Source organism: Colletes latitarsis, chromosome 2, assembly GCF_051014445.1.
Source record: "Colletes latitarsis isolate SP2378_abdomen chromosome 2, iyColLati1, whole genome shotgun sequence".
Taxonomy (NCBI): Eukaryota; Metazoa; Arthropoda; class Insecta; order Hymenoptera; family Colletidae; genus Colletes; species Colletes latitarsis.
Window position 1 is genome coordinate 15837690 of NC_135135.1, and position 22130 is coordinate 15859819.

At 36.5% G+C, this 22130-nt stretch overlaps 2 protein-coding genes and 1 long non-coding RNA gene across 3 annotated transcripts; 2 read left to right on the forward strand and 1 right to left on the reverse strand.

The window, feature by feature from the left end:
• The first annotated feature begins 2090 nt into the window (after nucleotides 1-2090).
• Nucleotides 2091-18304, forward strand: LOC143351810 (uncharacterized). Its single transcript, XM_076783773.1, is given in 4 exon segments — nucleotides 2091-2250; nucleotides 2252-2363; nucleotides 13562-13761; nucleotides 15620-18304. Coding segments are annotated over 4 exon segments (2337 nt in total). The 5' UTR covers nucleotides 2091-2133; the 3' UTR covers nucleotides 17528-18304.
• LOC143351812 (uncharacterized) lies at nucleotides 11495-18773 on the reverse strand. The gene is made up of 4 exons (XR_013081810.1): nucleotides 18641-18773; nucleotides 17468-17509; nucleotides 16928-17098; nucleotides 11495-11992 (listed from the first exon to the last, which is right to left on the reverse strand). It is a non-coding gene; the product is annotated as an uncharacterized LOC143351812 (long non-coding RNA).
• Nucleotides 18774-19571: 798 nt separating this feature from the next.
• On the forward strand, nucleotides 19572-22084 carry LOC143346774 (uncharacterized). The gene is made up of 4 exons (XM_076775243.1): nucleotides 19572-19777; nucleotides 20291-20554; nucleotides 20772-20914; nucleotides 21949-22084. The coding sequence occupies exons 1-4, from the start codon at nucleotides 19700-19702 to the stop codon at nucleotides 22034-22036; spliced, it is 573 nt and encodes a 190-aa protein (XP_076631358.1). The 5' UTR covers nucleotides 19572-19699; the 3' UTR covers nucleotides 22037-22084.
• The last annotated feature ends 46 nt before the right edge of the window (nucleotides 22085-22130 follow it).

Sequence of the window (22130 nt, forward strand, 5' to 3'; positions counted from 1 at the left end):
CCATTCAAATTAATTATAATTATTTGTGAATGTTTAGCGTCAAAGGTGTACGGTGCAGATATTGTATAAAACTTAGAATACGGTATATGTATAAGGATTATCGAATTGTAATATAATTGTATTCGTATTCAACTAAACAGTCTGCTTTCAATCTAAGTTTGGGCTAGCGAGTCTAATTCAAATTTATGATGATTAAACGTTGAAGTTGCTCTTGTAAGGAATTCAATGAAGTTATGTCATAGAAGAAGAATCTTGAAAAATAGATCAGCTTCCGCTGTAAAATTATTTAGATCATATAACAGGAGACTGAAAGCGAGTACCGCCCCGTACACACGTATACGTCTATATAGTCTGCTTTTCTTCTGACCGATTACCTTTCCCACGGCGGCTTATAGGAGCATAACCGCGTTTATATTACAGTCTGCCGTGCGCACTTAGTCACACGAGTGTGCACATACACGACCAAACTTAACATACGACTCGCTATGAGAAATTCTCATTGCGAGGGCGATTGTCTGTTGCAACAGTAAAACGTCGGCACTGATCCAGTTTGAAAATCAAACGCATAGAATCTCCATGTGTGATTAAATGGCCGGCAAATCAGCTTTTATCGCAACGCATAAATGTATCTGTTTGTACAAACTCAACAAGTTACGTTCGATTGGTATAAATTTAACTGACTGAGGTATTAATAACTTCAAAAATTTAATAACGACTTGTCAGTGTTTGTGATTATACGTTCTTAATCTGATATACTCTGGGAACAAGAATAGGCACAAGTTCGTTATAAAATAATGTTTAGGCACACGATTTAATATGATTATACTTGACTTTGATAAATCAACCGTTAATTTCAATATTGCTACTCCGGTCTATGTAAACGTTAAATTGCAATTTGCGGTTTTTTATGCCCTGATAATACCGTTAGTTCTCGAATTTATCAATTTTATTACTATTAAAAATAGTCAAGGTAGCGAAAGGACATGTGTAAGCTCGTGTTAAACGTGTAATTTCGGTATCAAAGAGCGTGTAATACACCGAACTAGATTTCAATATTATAGAAGAGTTCACGTTTTCATAGTTACAAATTAGTTTCGTTACTACCATTGTATTTTTGTTTAACCGTATTTCTAAACAGTGGTCCAGCTTATAGTGACCCGGTAGTTTGCTCTCGAATTTCTTATAATACATTCACCGTACCGCGTTCACCTAAGCGGACAGTGTCGTGCTTACCTTTCGATCGACTTCGCCGCTATTATATACCTTGTGGTATTAGTTACATGTTTATGCTATTTTTAAAACAGACTTTTTGAAAGTATCTTCTCGTGCGATAAATAGAAAATTAATCGAAGAAAACGGAATTAACTTTTTATTAGGCAGATGATTTGTACCGATAATGGCCGTTTCAAGAGCGTTATTTAAAAATGTATTTAACCCGAGAAAATTTATTATCACGTACATTGTAATTGCCATTGATTATTTTGTGTTATTTTAATTATACGTGCGTGTGTCATCGTAAGTATCGGAGAGTCAAAACATGCTGAAAAGCGTACAAGTTTGCTAAAGATACGAATATTTAAAATGTAGACATCATTCGGTCTATTATGTTTCTTTTTTATATTTATTTCTGTATTACTGCGTATATATATATGCGGCAAAATTTTAAAGTTTAATATAACTGATTAATTGTTTCATTGCAAAAAATGAATTTAATGGTTTTTATTTGGAAGAATGATAATGTCTTTGTAAAACACTGAAGACTATTTTATTAAAAAATTGGTACACGCGCGCGCGTTATAAAATGCTGTATTGTATGACAATATTATCAGAACTTAAATAAGACATGATCTTAAGAGTACCGCCCGTTTAAAGATTTAAAAACTAGTTCAACGTATCGAACGATTCCGTTTCGTGTAAATATCCTGTATCCCGCGTTTCGAACAGGAATAAATAAACGTATCTTGAGCAATCGTGTACGCTTATCAGAAATGATTCTGTTGTACGAGCTGTTCTCGTCGTATTGTATTTTGTTTAAACGACGTGGATGTAAAAGGACTGTCGGGGGGGGGGGGACAAGTGCGTGTAAATCGGTTTACACGGCCGTTGGTTTAAAACTTTATAGTAGGACAAATAATGTTCGTAACGCCAGGCATACATTATTGTCTTTGTTTTCAGTATTTTATGCACTGTGATGCTCACTTAGAAACAGTTCGTTGTGGAAAAGTGGTTAACAACCCCACCTGGTCTGTGCGGGCGCGGCCTTTCCCCTTCGTCTATAAAGCCACCAGGAATTCACTTCTGCCGAACATTCACTCGTCGCTTCGTCACTCATTTGTTCATCATGTGGCTGCTTATCTTTGCAGGTGAGTGCACTACATCATCCTTTTCATGGCACAAGGACGAATACCCTTGGTATTACCTCCGAATTGTGTTACGTTTCTGTGAAAATTATTTCGAAATTCGATAAACGGTGCGCATGTGTTAACGATGCCGAATTCGAATCGCGTGTGAGTTTACAAACGACACCAAGAAATCGGAGGACAAACGATACCAAATATTGGTCGCTGAGTGTTCCAGATTTAGACAACGTTAAATATCATTCATGGGGTCGGAAATTCTATTTTTCAATGCATTAAATGTATCGAGAATGTAACGTAAATGTTTCCTATTAGAGATTTTGATATAAATTTTATGTAACGTTGCTTTTACGAGACAATTGTGAAAAGTGAAACTATTTTTTTTTTTTCTTTTTTTTTTGATGCGTGTAATTAATCGACATTTATAGAATTTTTTAACGTGCACGAAAGAAGCTGTATGTAAGAATTGTAATTTTCGGGAATTGCTTGTTTGAAATCAATCTGTTTCAATCAATCTGATTTGTTTGTTCGCGTAAATAAATAAAATGGTGCGGTTCTATCGTTAAAGGAGCGATTTATGGCAGTGCGGACTACTCTTTAAAATTAAGAGCATGCAGCACGACTTTCCTTCATTCGTCAGATAAACTAGTGCGTACGGGCATTGCATTTGTATTAGAAACTTGCTTCCTGGACAACTGGGTTCACTTTCGCGTTTCAATTTATACAAATATGCAGACTGTTACTTTTCCTGGCGAAATAGAAGGAATTATTTTTCTTTCACGGTTGCATTTTAACGAACAAGAGTTTCGTAACGAAATCTAAAAATTACGATAGTAACAAATTTTTTCTATGCTAAAAAATGTAGGACAATGTTTGCAATACTTTTTACATACACAACATTATTACATCTTTAAAGCGTTAATGATAGTTGATCCAATATAAGTTTACAATTTACGCGATCGTTGAACGATTAGTAAGAAAGAAAGAAAAGAAAATAATGCCCTCGGTGGTACGTAAATCGAATTCAAAATTCAACTACTTAGAGCGATATTGTTTAACTTTGATATTGACTTTAAGAATAAAACGTATAACTATTATGCAATGGAAATTAACCATGGATTTCTTTGCATCTTCGTTTACAACCTTGACTTTTACTTCCCGAATAAAGTTTTGTTTGATTTCCTATTATAAATGTAAATATTCGAGATCATCTGATTCTGTAACGATTGTGCATCATTATACTAATGTTTTACCATGAACACGTACACTTTCCCCGCATATCGCAACGCAATAATTGCACTCAACATCAGTGAAATCCGTTGTGGGAATAATTTGGAAAAGAGGATGGCGTTATTGTTGTGCGTGTGAAACTAATTAGCGTGTCTCAACACATGTGAAAAATTCTTGTTAAAATCCTAAACCGTATGCTTAACATGATTTGCACGGGCGTTACCTTTTTATCGCCCGACTTGTGACAGCCATACGTATGGAAACATTTATTTTTGGAAAGTTCAACGTTTTAATGTTTACAATAAATTTAAGACCTTCACAGTTGCACGCTCAAGAACGTTACTTTTATTATTAATTCATGAACGATTATGCAAAATGATAACATTATTTGAAAGTTTCGCCATCTCTTTTCTCTTCATCGTGAATATTTTTAACCCTCAACAAGTAACGTCATTTAATTTACAATTAACCAATTGCACAAAATGGAAGACAATTCAATTGTTAATTTTGTAAACCCACGTCGACCACGCGAGTGCATTGGACAGATAAAAGACTGGATAAAGGGATACTGCATCGAGTGACCGAATAACGAAATCAGTGCAACGATTTCTGTTATTCGCTCCTTTTAAGGAGCCAAACCAACCCATTTCTCGCGACGAAGAACTCAAACTGTTTTTACAGCCAAATAAAAGTGATTGTTTGGTGGTGTGCAATCCACATCGTTGAATTTAGCTTCTTAAATTCGGATAAAGGAACACGTAGAGGCAAAATCGACGGTAAACGTCCGGCATCGGTCGAAAAGAAATGTTCTATCTTTTTTAAGATAAAGATTATTCATGCATATAATGACACTGTAGAAAACCAAAGGAATTGGAACTTGAGGTCCTGCTTCGTCGACCTTACTCTTCAGACCTTGCAGCAAACGATTACCATTTTGTTTTTTTTTTTTTTTTATTTGGATCCTCCAATCATTTCTTGCGGGTGAAGAACTTTCGTGTTTTGACTTTTATGTTTTGCTTCGATGATTGTTCCGCAGGTATGACAAATTGATTTCATCGATGCGAAAACAACGACGTTCTTGAAATGCATAGTTGAATAGATAATGACGCAATGGACATTGACATTTTACGTTCCAGTTTTTTGGAAGAAAAGAGTCAAGAGCGTAATATGTCTTGCATAACGATTTACTAAACTTATTTAGAGCTAATAAATTCTAATCTATCGTGAACTTTTTATATTATATGGATAATCGATGCATCCAGAAACAGTATCAGTGTCTTTATATAGAGAATTTGTCATTCCTGCTGCATTCTATCTACCTTTAACCGATATTTGATATAGAAACGACTTTTACGGATCAACGATCGCGCAAGAGGAAACGTAAGATGATACGTTTTCCTTATTCTTGCCACAAAATATGATATCGCCAACGTTTCGTCGAGTGTATATTACATTTTCGCGGGTTCAATTGCTTTACCTTTTGTTCCAAAACGCGAAAGTGTAAGAAGAAAATACATTTCACTTAAAGTACACGTTTATTCACGGCACTTTAAGTAAAACTGAAGAACGATCGAGACAAGTTACTTAATTTTTACTTTGCTGCTGGCGTACTTGTAAATAAAGGTATTTACGTCGAGTAGTTAATATTTAATGCGAATCTAATTGGAAAATAATAACTACCTTGAAAAGCGTTCGTTTCGTTCTGAAAAGAAAACAAACAACGTACGTTGGAATTAAAATAATTACAATAATATCGGACGTTTAGAAATCGTTTCAGCCGCGGAAGAATTTGTGCAATAAAAGTTTGCTTTCATTTCGAGGGAAATCACAACCTCGTCCTTGGTGGTTTCTTATTAGAAGAGATTTTGAAAGAGCCGTGACGTTATTTCCCGTCGATTACGACTCGATTCTGAGGTTCCTAAATGATGAGAGAGTAGAGTCAATTAGTCATAATAATGAGGAGTAAGGATGCACAGGCCGTCGTGGATCGACGGGTTTCATTGACTTTCCAAGTCATCGTCCGATTGCATTGGCTTCCGGTTAACAGTTTACCGGATTTGCATAAGATTTCTATTTTTATTTCCTCTGCAATATCACTGTAAATTGATGGAAGATAATTTGTATCCTTTTAAGATCATTTCTATGGAAAGTTTAAGTCCAAATAACGCAACCGGCCAATTTGCAACATTTCGTTTCCGTTTCAATTACACGTACGATTTAAAAGAAGTTAAAATTCCTTCGAAAGGGTAAAACACGATTTGGTTTTCGGTGCTCCGATAAAAGGAATTTAAACGAGCGTATTTGACAAATAGAGACATTTCGATAAATATTACAATGTAATATAGCAATGATAGTGTTAGGAGAGGAAACTAAATAAAACTGACAAGTTCCTTTCATTTATCCAGCGAGAGGCAAAAATCTGGAACGAACTGTTTCTTCGAACAAGGCCATGTCTTGGAAATATTTGAAATAACTGCAATTTATGTAAAATTATTATAACCAATAAGTACGAGTTTTATATTTTACGAGTGTCTCGAGCGCGAAAGCTGCGAAAAGTCATTTAACATTTGTAGAGGAATGAATTTGCAAACTGTATCTCTTACCGCGGTTATAAAAATTTATAAACACGTTAATTCGGTATATACACGCGTGTATAGAAATAAGGTAGTCGAGATAACGATGGAAAAGAAAGTAAAGCAAACTGGAATAGTCATGCGAAATCTTCTACGCCCATGTCACTTCGGATTGGGAAATCTATGTCGGAAAGTAAAATAAGCGGACACTATACACACCCAACACACACATACGCACGTACTGCACTATACGACATCACCTTTCTAACCAGTAACTTACTTGAAGCTGCAGCTACAGTTGCAGTTAGCTTATAGTCTAAAGCAGAATGTAAGCAGATCGTTTTAATAAAATTTCGTTCATTTACCTTTAATCGATAATTTTCAATTAATCACCAAAATGTGACATAAGTTAAATAGAAGACTAGAAAAGAAAACAATACTGGAATTTGAATCGACCACTAATGTTTCTAATTAAAATTGAACAAAGTTTGGGGTTGTTTGACTCTTTTCGAGAATTTCTTTATTCTTCTCGAGTTTGATAATCAAATCTAATAAAAGTTTGTCGAGTTTAAAGTAAAACGCGTTAAAAATTTGTATACAACGTAATTTACGCTTTAGTGATACAACATGTGTCGAACGTTGACATTTATTTGCGAAAAAGGATCGAACGAATCGCAACTAAGTAGAGTGAAGTTAATTAGAGGGGGGAAAAATTAAATTAATGGCTGCATAGTACGTAGCTCCTGTGGTTAAAGAAAATAACAGTGTTTCAAAACTTCCATGGTAGGCAACCTAACGGCAGAAATCGGTTCCAAGAAGTTAATCATTACAAGATAAACTTCGAGCTTAGATCAGAGGTTAATCGGTGAAATACGAGAGGCGGATCTTTCAAAATCACGTTGGCAATTGGTTCGATGGATTCGAACGTCAGATCGGAAACGAAATTGAAAGCAATAATTAACTCCACCGACGATCTTTCGATTTTCGTTCGACTTTGTTACCATTTGATCACGATCAAACGATCGTCTGGTATTCTTCGTAGCGTTTGTTTCATATAATTTATGCGTGAAAACAATCGTGGCGAAGAATTCGGTGAAATCGTAACAATTTTACATACGCGATAACGCGAAAACACCGAGCGTTAATTAAGATAGATTTGTTAACCGAAGTTTGTTACTTAACTGTCTTTCAGTTGAGGACGCTTGGCTTATTACTCAACACCGGTAAATTGCTCGTATCCGCGAAATTTCTCGCGCGGTAACAAAGGAAAAAGAGAGCTAACGCACAGGTTTCCTTTTTCTTCGCTTGTTAAAACAAAGATTTTTCCAGCTAGGAAAAGACTTTAAGATCGATCTGAGTTTGTACACGGTATGGAAACGATTTAGCAATCATTTTTCAGCTCAGAAATTCTCACAATCTTACACCTTCGGGCATTTTCACAACTTCGTACAAAATGTTTGGCAGATAAGGTGAAAGGAAGTTGAAACGTTACTGTTCGTTAAAATATTACATCCTAATTTGTTCAAAATTCGTTACCCTATTTTGTATAACTGTTTCTCACGCATAATATTGCGTCAAATAATTTTATATCGATTTAAAGAGGTGAAAATCGCGACTCCTTTCCTATCGACGAGATATAAACGATCTATCGTTAAGTTTTCATTTGCTCGTTGTAATTCTCTAAATTAATGGTCTTGTTTGATGGTGCAAGTTCCCATTAAACTATTCCCTTTCAATCCCACTATACACAAAGTATTAATTTTTTTTTGTATGTAAATCTTTCTTTGCGACAGGTCCAAGTGTTTCGTCTGTTTGACTTTTATTAATTTTTATTAACTATTACGTGCAATTTTATGTTTGCGAGCTTAATTACTATCGAGGCAGTTAAATCGCGTTGTAGCAAGAACACTTCCCGTATTGCTGTCGTGAAAATATTAAGCAACATTTCGCTAACGGAATATTAATTCACGATTTAATTGATGTAGGAAAAAAATTTTATATTTGTACAGTCTTGATTTTTTATTGTTACTAGTTTTGTCTACGCACAATGAAAGTACGTTTGAAAATGATCGTTTTACGTCCAGTTTCGTTGCCCTTTCTCGGTTTGTTAATCGTTCCTAATTACACATTAGTATGTACCATAATCTATGCTTTGATGCGAGCAATTTCTACCGATTAGTGGACACTGTTTACAGAGGAAGACCGGTTTAAAGGTGCGACTGTTACAAGATTATTATCATTACATTCGTCCTGTAGAATAAAACGACGAGTGCAAGAGAAATTTCCTGTCGGTTCACTTTCACGATTGTTTGACACTGACTGACGAAAGTAAGGTCATTAACTTTTCTAACCGTTTCAAGTTTAACCGTTGTTTCGTACCTTTGTAAATAAACTAAGATAAATCGATTACCGTTCAAGCTTTTAAAAACATTTATCTTATATTTTTTAGATATTTAGTAATTTTTAATAACATAAGGGGCAACGAAAAATAATAATAATTACTAGTTTCAAGCATAAATAAAATATAAACATTCGGATTAACGTGCTTCGTTACTCTTAATGAACTGTTAAACAGGTGCAACTGGTTTATTCTTTATAATTTTAATATAACGTTTCTTTATAATATTAACATCATATATTTCGTTTAGTCGATTAGTTAAAAACGAAAGGTTTTCCTCTTCGATTTTAAGTGATTGTTTAAAACAGACTGATAAACATTTCATAGATGTTATCGCGTCGATAGGAAAATAGTTCGATATAATAGTGAAGCCAAGCCTTAAAATGATTTATCGTCCGAAGTTGATCAGCTTGCGTCTAGTACACTTACGAGAATCTACTTCCTTGTTAGCCGCATTAAATCGGAATAAAACAACATCAAAGAATATTGAACCTCTAGGAAAGTCTTCCGGTTTGGCCAGCGAATAAGCGCTATGAATATCTACAAGAGCGTATTTCACGTGCGTAGGTTTACGAACTGGAATAAACTTCATCATCTATTATACAGGGTGTTCCGCCACCACTGGAAAAAATTTTAATGGGAGATTCTACAGGCCAAAATAAAATGAAAATCAAGAATACTAATTTGTTGATGGAGATTTCGTTAAAAAGTTATTAACGTTTAAAGTTCCACTCGTATTGAATTTTTTTCTCGAAAATGCGCAAGATTTCGGGGGTATGTCTATTCATCAAAAATGATTGTAATTGACCCCCGCAACCGAAAATAATTTTTCCAGAACGATTTGAAACTTTTCAATTTCGCCGAAAAATTTAGGCACCTACCCCTATCGATTTTTCTTAAAAATTCGTTTTTCATTTTTAATAATTTTGTTTGGCGCCCTACAGAAAAGTTGTTTAATACTTTTTTGTAGGTATCCATGAGCACTACTTCAGAAAAAAGTTTCATTGAAATATATTCACTATTGTAGGAGTTATGGCTGTTTGAAAATTGGACCATTTTTATTGGGTTTTTCTCAGTTTACGGGGTCAAGGATCAACTTTTCGAATATTTTTGCAATTTGTACATATTCTCCATCAAAATACGCGTAGTTTGCTTTTTTAAACATTAAAATCGTCCAATCCGTTCAGAAGTTATGATGTTTTAAAGATTCGCATAAAATTTCGGGGAACGATTTCTGACCTGAAATTAGATTTTCGGTAAGGAACTTTTTTCTCGAAAATGCGTAGGATTTCGGGGGTATGTGTAATGACCAAAAATGATTGCGATCAACTCTTGCAACCGAAAATAATTTTTTTAAAACGATTTGAAAAATTTTTTTCTGCCAAAAAATTTCAACACCTACCCGATTTTTTTTCTCGAAAGTGGGTAGGATTTCGGGGGTATATCTATTCACCAAAAATGCTTATAATTGATCCCTGCAACCAAATATAATTTTTCCAGAACGATTTGAAATTTTTGAATTTAGTTGTTAATAACTTTTTAACGGAGCCTCCATCAACAAATTGGTATTATTAATTTTCGTCTTATTTTGGCCTCTAGAATTCTCTATTAAAATTTTTCCCAGGGGTGGTCGAATACCCTGTATACAAATTGTTTCGCCTAAAGCAGACCATCAAATTATATTTTATAATCATGGCGATATGTAAAATATTTAATCGATAATTCGAATGGTTTCAAAAAGCATTTAATTGCAAATACTTTCTCGACGAAGCACAGTTTCGTATTTGACATTAACTTTAGAAGTTCAAGGTTATTTTAACTATTCGTGTCTGCCACGGTAAATAAAAGTATTCTAACTGCAACAAGTAAAAAGAGTATATACAGTTACTTCCACTCGTATCCCTACACGTAATATTGATTCGCTATAAATAAAAAAAACTCGTTTCTCATGAGTTGAGCCGTTGTTTTTTAAACTGGTATAAGTTTAAATAAATTAAAAACAAAACTTGTCACCGGTTTCCCATCCGCTCGAAGTTAAGCTGCGTTGGAAATCACGTATTATTGATTTGTTTACTGTTTATATTATTAGACATTAATATTAAAAAGAAATCACGTGAATACAAGTAACATAGTGTACCCATTGTATAGTACGAATACGAGTAGGAGTGATTTTCAACAAGCGTTGCTGTACGAAATTCGTGCTATAGAGGTGCCTCTTTCACGTTGCAGGAGGGCTTACCCGGTATCTATCTTACTGCACTCATTATTTAAGTCCATTCGTTTGAGGCAGCAGAGGCGAAAGGTTTTGTTGCAAACGTTGAAAACAAGACTTGTGGGAAAAGTTTCTCAAGAGCGCATTACTTTCTCTGCGTTAGGCTGCTTTCCCAACTCCTTTCCGCCTTCGTTCTACACACTCTCAGTCAAGCAGAACGACATAAAAGTCACCTGCGAATTCGTCCTTCCGCAATTTTCTTCGACCGAATTACAAATAAGAATGATTCCTTTGATACCTATATATTACCGGTTTGCGTCTTTCATCATAGTTTCATGGGTTATTGTTTCGAGATGCCTTGCTACGCTCTTACATAAATGAAAAGTTTACGGCATCAACGGGCTTAGGACGATCGCGAAGCTTTCTGCGAGGTTTCGAAAGACGCTGGTCATTTTCGATCAAGGATATTAGCGTTTCTTTAAATTTTAATGGAGAATAAACGTTAATCGTGTTCGAACCATTTTAGGGGCGGTAGAAGAAGAGCTCCTGTGTGTTAATTCTACCAATAGATATCGTCCAACTCGGGCTGTTCCTGGATTTCTAATACGTTGAGAAACTTGTTAGTTACCTCAAGAGAGTCCCTCTATGGAACAGCTCTTTGTCGGCTACAGCTGGCCAATCGTAGTACAAGCGTACTGTGAGAGTCCCTGAACCAGTTCTGGAATGGATACAGTTCTTGCAGCTCTTCTTGATTCGGATAAACTGGGGATGTTCGATTCCGAAACATCCTTTCATTCCACAAGATCTTTTAAAAATCAAATGGATTCATTTGTTGAACGCATGTACGTGATTCTGTATTGTTGTTGTAGACGATATTGCAATGCTTCTCTTCTTTTTGCGACAAAGTCGTTCCACGTTTTATACAGCTTCTACGTTTTTTCTCGCTGGACAATTTCAACGAGTTAATCAGGGAGTTTAGTTTCCCTTCGTTAAACGTCGTTTATCTTCAAGAGCAATTAGTCGGCTAGTTTAAAGTCAGTTTCTTCCACGAGGATCGAACATCTCTGATCTAAACCCAATTCCTAATGGGAGTCCTTGAACCAGTTCTGGACGGACGCATCTCTATTCGGAGTCGTTCGGGGTCGACTGCTCTCTCTTCATTTTCTCGCAAGACTTTCATACCTCGCGACCTCCTTCTAGTTTGTTAATTCGCCAGGTTTTACTATCGACACGATTAATCTATTGTGAGTACGTGCTTTGACATTGACAGTATCGATAGCTGCGATTGCCAAGGTTCTAATCCATGCAGTGATAGCTATCGATGACCACGCTTTGTATTATGTTGTCGACGCGCGTTTTGGCCTGTTCTGAGCGAGGTTGCCAAGAAGGTTCACATAACTTCGTAAATTTAATAATATTCACCTATCGTAGAAGCATACGATTACTCACGCTCGTATCCGTACCCCATAATGGTGATTTGCGAGTGTTTGCACATATTTAATTGTCTGGAATTGAGTTTTCAGACCACCTGCATAATCGTTTTTTCTAACATCATAAACACGTCCAAGAATTTCGATTAACTCATTCAGGATGGGCGTTACACATTTACGTCCAGTGTAAACGCATGACGTCCGTCCTGAATAGGTTAATACGTTTTTAATTTCAGCAACCGTGGTGAGCTTTCTCAATGCTACACATTCCTGCTAATGTTATCATACTTTCCAATTTATGAATCATTTCGTGTCTTGTTTCTGTAGTTAATCTCACACGATTCTGCTTTTATTCTATCGTTAAATGTGAGTAAATCAGCTTCAATCGTTATGCGAGGGTCGTTCGATCGATAAACAGACAAAGTGCTGCTGGAATATTATTTATTTAACACCTTGACTTCATATGGCTATGTGGCGAAAACGAATTTTTAAGAAAAATCGATAGGTGGACACATTTTTCGGCGAAATTAAAAAATTTCAAATCGTTCTGGAAAAAATTATTTCCTGTTGCAGAAGTCAATTACAATCATTTTCTGTGAATACACATATCCCTGAAATCCTACGCAGTTTTGAGAAAAAAAATTCTTTACCGAAAATATAATGCGTGACCAGAAATGGGTCTCCGAAATTTCATGCGTACCTTTAAAAAATCATAACTCCTGAACGGATTGAAGGATTTTAATGTTTCAAAAAGCAAACGACGCGTATTTTAGTGAAGAATATGTGGAAATTCTAAGAATGTTCGAAAAGTTGTTCTTTAACCGCTTAAAATGAAAAAAAAACCATAAAAGTGGTCTAATTCTCCGGCATTGTCCCAAACTCGAGTATACTGGGTAATCGGAATTTTACTGTACCACTTAGGGAAGAAATATAAGAGAAAAAAGAATTTATTCAAAATGAAGAAAAAACACAAGACCAAATTAGGAATTGCGCAGATCACCGCACGCCTACTTATAGTATAAATATGAGCTCATCTACTTGATAGTTAAATATTCGGAACGATTCCTACGTGTAGGAGTACTTACTCATTAGTACCCACGGAATACGATGTATGTTAAACGCTAATTGTCTAGTATTATCCACTATATGGGAAGTATAAACCTCCACAAACACCACCTGATATCGATTAACACAAATCGTACTGCGTGGATATTAAGAAACAAGTACTCCTACTCTGGACACCTAATACAAGTAATCGCAATTACTTTTCGATCAACCCAATATACTTTCTAATAAATTTGTTTCTTTGTCGTGTACTTTTCTCTCTCGTTTATTAATTGCAATGCATTCTCTGCTGGTAGGTCTTTTAGCAATTTCCGCGTGTGAGGAGACTATTTCCTCTGCACCAGAAAAGGTAGGAACGTCTTCTGGCAATGCCGACGACATTGTCATGTTGGAAATCGATGTGAAAGAACCTGTGAAGAGGTCACCGATAGCTGCCAATGCCGACTATGGAGCTCCTAATCAATACGTTCTTCAAAATGCTGATGGTACTCAACAGGTAACAAATAGGGCTCGAACCGACATATTTTCTCGTTTGTAATAATAATTACCCATTTCTAGCCCAATTTATTTTCTAAAATTTGTATCGACATCGATTTTAGCATACAATGAATTTGACTCGGTAATAGTTCGGTTGCGTAATGTTCGAATACTTTCACTTTTTCGTTTTATTGGTTTGCACGTAATATTTTTTTTATAATTCCGATAAGTAGATCAGTAAGGCATAGATTTGTCTCAAGGATAATATCACGGTAATATTACTATATCTACCTCTCCTGTTCCGAGACAATAAATGTTCCTGGAAACAGGCAAAATCATTGCTCTCGGTCAACCGTGACTATTGGCCGCCTATCACCGACTGGCGTAGTGATTGACTGCATACCGTATAGCCACGAGCACTATGAATTTTTCTTTTCCATTCGAACGGAGAGTCCGCCTTCATTATCTAGATATTTCGTTGCAACAACAATCGCGATTGATTTAATACCATTGGTTTCGTTACTCGCAATTGCCATTGTCATCTAACCGCTGTATTTCAATGGCAATGACAAATCTTGTGTTAATATACATTTCCTTATTTCGACAGAAGATATACATTAAAAACGATAAACCATTTTTCGTTACACCAACCACTATACTGAAATATTTGAGCTATTTGAAAGTAAGAGGAACTGAATTCCAAACTCTTAGAATTCGCGAAATCTTAAACGTTGTTTCTGAAAGAAGTTACATTCTAAACAATTTACTGTGTCTACTATGATTGATAGCGGTATACAAACACTTCGCTCCTTTCCTGTGCATTAAATCACCCTTTTAATACACAATTTAAGTACTAAATTGGATTTCGAAATACGATCATATTGCAACCGATTGGACGCTACAAAGAAATTACAGGATGTTAAAAAGTACGGAGATTATATAAATACAAAAACAAAAGTAATAGATACAGATTACTCTCGATGTATTCTCCAGAACAAAGTAAAAGTACGCATTAAAAATGGGGGAATGAATCACTGATCTGTAGCGTTTCAGCCTCGGAGGGGTTTTTACGTTTCGTTCTACACCTACACACGATCATGATCCCTTAGTCGTGCTAAACGCGATCTTGCTTTCTTGCATAACTTTTACCTTCTAATCGGTTTGACCTGACAAAACCGGTAATACCACACCCAATGATCGAGAGTATATCCGTCTACAAGTCTCGGGGGCCCTAGATACGTTCTCCATATGGTGTACGGCCTTGTATACCGTTACCGTGTCAAGTCACTTTGAATGAATCTTTATTTACGCTTATGGGTCATCGACTCATCTACGACGCTAACAATTCATTCATTCAAAGATCATTGATAACCCCGAACTGGTTTACTCGACGATTCATCGATCGTGTTCGCCGCTATTGAAACTGGCTACCTCCATCAATTTTTGACAAATTTTCGTCCTGAACATCTTTTTATCCAATACGTGTCATTTCAAAATTGACTACAGATCCGTGCTAAAAGATTTTTAAATATTCAAGGATTTTTAATTTTCGAGAAGAATTTAAATCACGTGTCTTAAAAAACAATTCTTTTCGTGATCTACTACTCTTTGAAAATCTGTACGATGTTTGCTGACGAACAGTTGCTGATCTAGGCTGTTAAAAAAAATGTGATAAAACTTACGTCGTAGACAGATCATTTTAAACTAACGTCCAGTGTTTATAGACACTCAGAAGAAACGAACAATTGAAAATTCTATATCGTTCGACGTTTCACGATCGAAACTTCGTAACTAATAAGGTCAATAAGGTAAAAGAAAATCATTCGAATAGGATCTAGTCGGGCAGCGTTTACTGAAATTTCTGTCTATATTTTCAGCTGTCGCCAGAGTACCTATCCGTTCTAGAACAGTATACGCAAGAACAGCCTCAAGCACCGCCGCAACGCAGACCTCAACCAGCTTATGCAAGGCAACAACAAGCGCTGCAACAAGCTTATTACAACTACCGAAAGCCAGCAGTGGTTCCGCCCAGACCACGTCCCCAGCTTCATCCCCAGGCTTTAGCTCAAGCTGAAGCAGCTGCGGAGATTCAAGCTCAAGTGGACGCACAAAGTCGCGCGGAAGCTATTCGCACTGCTCGTTTAGGTTCGAATCCACCACCCGCGAATGCATATCAACCATCCTATTCTCAGTCAAAGTTAGGAACGTTCGAACAAGAATTATTGCAGCTAGTTTCTGCCAATCAAGCCCAAGAGTTTAAATTGCTACCTACTCAGCCGAAAGGTAGCTCGTCAGCTTACTCTCAACAATTGGTGAGCTACCCTGCCGAATACGCGAAACCAGCACCAGCACCGGCTCAACTGCCCGAACAATATCATATCGAAACGTCTCCTCCGCGTTATCAACAACCACAACAACCACAACCGGTAGCAGCTTATCAGTCGATTGAAGAGCCCGTTCAATATCAAGCACCGGCCGTGAAACCTTTCAATCCTTCGCCACAATACGATTACATCGACGACGACGCGCATCTCAAAGCCTTGGAGCAGGCTCAGGCCCAAGCTCAGGCACAAGCGGAAGCGCAAGCGTTGGCTTACCAAAAGGTAGCGCAAGTCGCGTACAACAAACACCAGCAACAAGCTTTGGAACAGATAAGGCTCACGCACGACCGTCACAGGCAACAGTCTGCTCTGGAGCAAATCCAACAAGGCGCTCAGGTGAGCGACGCTGGACGCAGTTACTTGCACGAGCAACTGCAGCCGAAAAGCGCGGAAGCCGCGTACAAGGCGAAGCTGAAGGCTCAATCGGCCGCGGAAACGGCCGAGGCGAGAAAATACCAGCAAGCCGCGGAATTTAAGGCGCACGCGGACGCTATTCGTAAGCTGGAAGCTCAACAACGCGCTCATCTCAAGGTGCAGGAGGAAGTTCACAACTACGCTTTGAACTTTGAGAAGAATCAAGCTCGCGCCCAAGCGCTGGCGCAGGCTCAGGCTGAAGCTTTGTACAAACTTCAGGTTCAGGGACGCAGCGAGGTCAACAAAGAGATTCTAGCCATTTCCAAGGGTGAGGTAGAAGGAAAGAAGGCTGATCCTGTTTCGCCTATCTATCACTTTACTCTGCAAACCGTCAACCAGCCCCTACCCGCGCCCAACAGTTACTTCACCAACGATCAACTGCAGAAATACCAGGCGTCCGGCTCTTCCCACGTCCCCAGATCGGTTCCCAAACCCGACGACTTGAATCCCGTAGATGGAACCCAAGCTCAAGTGCAATCCGTCATCACGCAACCTCGGCAAACGCATAAACTCAAGATCCCGTCGTCCTCTCAGTCCGTTTACGTCTCCGAATCGGGTTTGCTGAAAAAGTCTCCCATCAAATCGTTAACCATAGAAGAAGTCGAGCCAGATCAAATAAATAATCACCCGGCGTTTCAAGCTACCGGTTCTACGGTACGTGCATTGACGGAGGAGGATTTGTCGGCTTTGATAAACGCAGGATACACCGTCGGTCCTGTCGCGCAAACCGCGAAACCCGATCAACAAATTTACGCGGTCGAAAACACGTCGGCGGGTTATTATACGAAAAAACAAAAAGCTCCAATTTTGAGACCCGAGTACGTAACTTACGAGGAAGTGATTCAACGTCCGCGTAAACTTATCAGAAAAAACAGGCCGATCTTGAAGCACAACGACAGAGAAACTGACGCCAGTGAGAAGGTCACTTACTTGGTACCTTTGGAATCTTCCTTTGGCACGAGACAACCTCCACTGAAACACGAAGAATAATTCGGTATTAATGTTCCGTGTATTATCATTGCGTCGAATATTAATGATGCAACGTGTAACTCAAGTATAGGTCTTGCCTTTCGTTCTTTATTATTTCGTATTCCAATGTACATAGAACTTTTCGCGGTTCTTGGAACCGCTAGGGTATAAACAAAAAATTAACGGTCCGAGGATTTGGAAATTCGTCGGATTATCATTCTTTGTTTGCACCCCCGGAAGTTCATTAAATTGAAATATGGAACACTTGCATTAATTACGAATGAGTTTATACTTTTACGAACGTTTTGATGATATGTTAATTTTATATTTCCCTTTGAAATGAAGTAATTATTAACTTTAGAATAGCGATGATTTATTTCCTAAATTCAATGCGAACCTCCCGTATTCCACAACCTATGTTTTTTTCTTTATCTGTTCATGTTGCGTGTTGCTTCGAGACACGATTACGGTGAATCGAACGCGTCGATCGACCAGTAAAAATACGGTTGATTCGTGTAAATTTGTTATCGATGATTCAATGTTTTTCAGAAATTAAACGCAAATTTTTCTCGAATATTAACCGAATACCGTTACTGGTTATTGAATTATATAATGTCGATCGACGCAAACGATTCGATTAAATCACAGTTTTTTAAGCATAGATATACATCGCGGAGCAACCAATTTTGTAGCGCAAATGAGTATAACAGTGCTCTTTTAACGCAATATTACTTGTAGATGGTATGTGCGACGGTGCTAAGTCGAATAATTCTTAATTTATACCTACTTTTTGTATATACTAGATTTTTACTTAATAAAACAGTTAAAAAATCTCGCTTCGTGATATGCAATATATTTTTATTTTCCTTCGAATACCAATTCCATTTTCTACATATACCAAAATATACATAGTATCAAATGCTAATATTAATTATCCAAAGTGCTTTGATCGAGTAAGTCAGATTTTGCAAATAAAATGTTATCTTATATTGTACAAGCGTAAAATATTAGAACAGCTAAAACTATTCAATTATTAATATTTTACATTCGGACAATTTTTTGATCAACTAGTATGTATTCTATAACTAAAATTCTTATTATTTACATTAAACTGAACTGAAAGTATTTACTTACTCGGATAAGTTGTCAATAAATGCTGATAAATATCCGTACGGTGCGTGATCGTTGAACGAGGACCAAAATGGCGTAGTGGCAGTCAGTTTTTCGTATAGCAGGGTTGCTGAACTAATGGCGTGTGACTCACGAGCCACTAGTGCCATGGGCCATGCTCTTCCCCACTGACTAATTTCTGCCACCTCTACTATTCATTTACTACCTGCGTCTGCGCTGCGTGATTACGTACCATCTAGGCCTACGATAGCTGAAACAGTTCCGGAAATAAACATTTCAAAATGTTATACATCGATTCTGAATCAAAACAGTTGTAAGAATCGATAAAATGTCATAATTGTTACAACCGATATTTTATCGGTTCTATAACTATTAATTACCTATTACATTCTTATCGAATTATTATTGAATTAATGAAAATATTAACATTGTCGAGAGTTTGACAGGAACAAGGAATAAATTTTAGTTTTTATTGCAGTGTACCTATAATTAAACAAGAACGAAGGAATTGAACTCAATAATTTTATGTCGATAGCCTTAAATTGATTTCTATACGTCTGAATCAATTCTTGTACAATAAAATATTTACGTGCAACTAACTTTCATTTATGTTTTATCGTAGACAATATATATTTTACAACGAAAAGATTTAAAATTTTTGTTGATTAGACGTTTCTTTACTTCTTTCGATGAGAGCTACAAGAGCCATAATGTTTCACGAGAAACGTGTTAAATAATAATCTGTACATATTTATGATTTGAAATTTTTGTAAAGATTTTTTTTCGGAATTTTAATTTGACGACGCATCAAGAGCGAAATTCTCGCAAGGAAAGAAAATAAGAATTATAGTCAACAGACTCGTGAAAGTTTACGTAAGACAATATTTCACGTTGCACTTAAACGTTATACACGTAAAATCAGAATAGTCCTTGCTCGACTTCTGCACCCGTACACTTTCTCTCTCACGCTGTGACATAATCTTTTGAACAGTTGGAGAGTTGAAACTCGGCTGCACATTGAAAACTGGACTAGTGTAGTTCATTATTACCTGCAGTGCAGTCATGCCAAGAATCTGTTACAATTTTGCTGTACTGCTGATAGCCATCTTCCTGCTTACAGCACGCACTGCTTCTCTTCAGGTAGTGTAACTATTGTTCTATTTCTTTAACTTCATTCTAGATACCATTATTATTTGTCTAATTCAATGATCCATCGATCAACAAACTAGCAATATAAATTTAAATCATATAAAACCATCAAATCAATCTGTGGTAAAAGATAATGATGAAATAAAAACAGATATTGATCTACTAAGGCGGTAGCTGAATTAAAAGAATAATAGTGATATCTAGAATGAAGTTAAAAAGGAAATTATAATTATTATTCAATAAGGAAATATTGGGTTGGTTAAAAAATTCGTGAGCATTTTAAAAGCCCATGGTCATTCGATAGTTAATAATTTAACCATATATCGTCATGAAAAAGTTTGCCAATGGACATGGAAAGAGAGGGATTTTTATTTTATTTATTTTTTATCGTAGAAGAATTACTTTCTATTTGTATGTTAAGAATCGCATGAAATTTTTAGCCAACCAGCATTAATAAGTTTTCATTACATCATTTTTTTAATGGCTTCATTTATATTCGTTTAGAACCGAATAGTGGTTGAAGATATCAATTACAATGACTACCAAAATTACCAAAACTACCAAAACTATCAAACGCTAGGGAGATTGGATAAACCGATCGTCGTAAAAGCCTTCGAGAAACCAAAAAATCAGCAAGACTTCAGCAAAATCCCTGGTGTTCCAGGAGTGGACTATCCCTTATATCACACTGTACCACAGACGAGTTTTTCATGTGCACACGTTCCAATCGCGCCTGGAATGTACGCGAATGTAGAAACCGGTTGCCAGGTAATGTATTTTATTTCGATACGAATTAGTTATTTCAATTTTCAAAGTATCGTGGAAATTATTTATTTCTCGTGATAAAATAACTAGGAGAATAGAGATTCAATTCTTTTAAAAAACGCGACATTATTTTATGTGACTTTGAGTATGAGCAATTCAAAAGTTTTTGGGAATGACGCAAATGAATGACAATGAATAATATATGTACATGATATTTTAGGCGTATCACATATGTCACGATGGCCGAGAAGGCCATCAAGGTGCATCCTTCCTGTGTACTAACGGAACCCTTTTCAGTCAACGGGATTTCGCCTGCGATTGGTGGTACAATGTCAACTGCGCTGAAGCGCAATCTTTATACAGGTGCGTTATTATTATTATACTTCCTTTGATCCTAGCAAAACAAAACCCATGCAAACAACCAGAGAATTAACAGATAAGATAAAAAGATCCCAATCCACGGTTTGTTGACACCTGGGAAAACTAGAAAAAGTCAGTAAGTTAGGTGTAAGTAGACAGGATGACGGTCGCATTAATTTTTCTTTTTTGTAACGGAGAAGATGGAGACACAATAATATCTTCAGCCTAGAAGCGTAAACGTGGTTCTATTTATTTCTTTGAAACAATAATGGATTATTCAACTACTTTAACATAAACTTGATACCAAGTTCTGATTAGCTTCCGATGTAAACAGGAAATATGTAGCAAAGATGAAAGGAGAGAATCTTAAGTTTCCACTGTCTCAGAACAGTCTAACAAAGCGTATTAAAAATAGTAAAATTTTAGACGTGTGCAGCTCCGAAACTACTAATGTTTTATTTATAAATGAGTCACCGTTGGAAACTGCAAACCTTCCTCTTTAAAATGGTGTTTGGTTTTTGACGATCGGACTTTCCGTTTTCGAGATATCGTAATTTATGTAAAGAGGTATTTTTTCAATTCGGCTATCTCTGTCTTCGTCTAACGAGTCGCACCTCTTTCTCGCGCGTACATCGTGCTGACCTATCCCAAGATCGTGACTGTCGTGACCCAGTTCCGTAGTACTTCCAAGAATTTACTACGCATTGTTTACTGTTCATACGCGCGGTCATTGACTCCGCGCCGATGTCAATAATGAAAAGTAAATAAACTTTGAAACCTTATATCTCCGAAACTAATAACGCTATCGAGTTGAATGAACACTTATTTTAAAGGGCATTTCATCCTCTATCCGATGACTATACCAGTTATTATTATTTATGCTGTCTTCTATGTTTATTTTGAAATTTACTTTGATACTATACATTGAAAGAAGTTTCAGCAATTCTTACTGGTCATTTGATCGATCATGGTAAGAATGGGTATACATAACTGATACGCTTCATACGTAATCAGTATCCTAATTGTATCTGTTTCAGATTAAATTTAGATCCAAAGAAGAATCCCTACTTGCCAAAGGATGCAAAAAATGTTATACCGAATCATATGAGGATCGTTGTGGTTTAAAAATTACTAATATGCGTTCACAATAAATTATTTAAGATACAAATTTTCTATGAAATATATAATTTGTTATTAAACGAACATTTCGTTTTATATC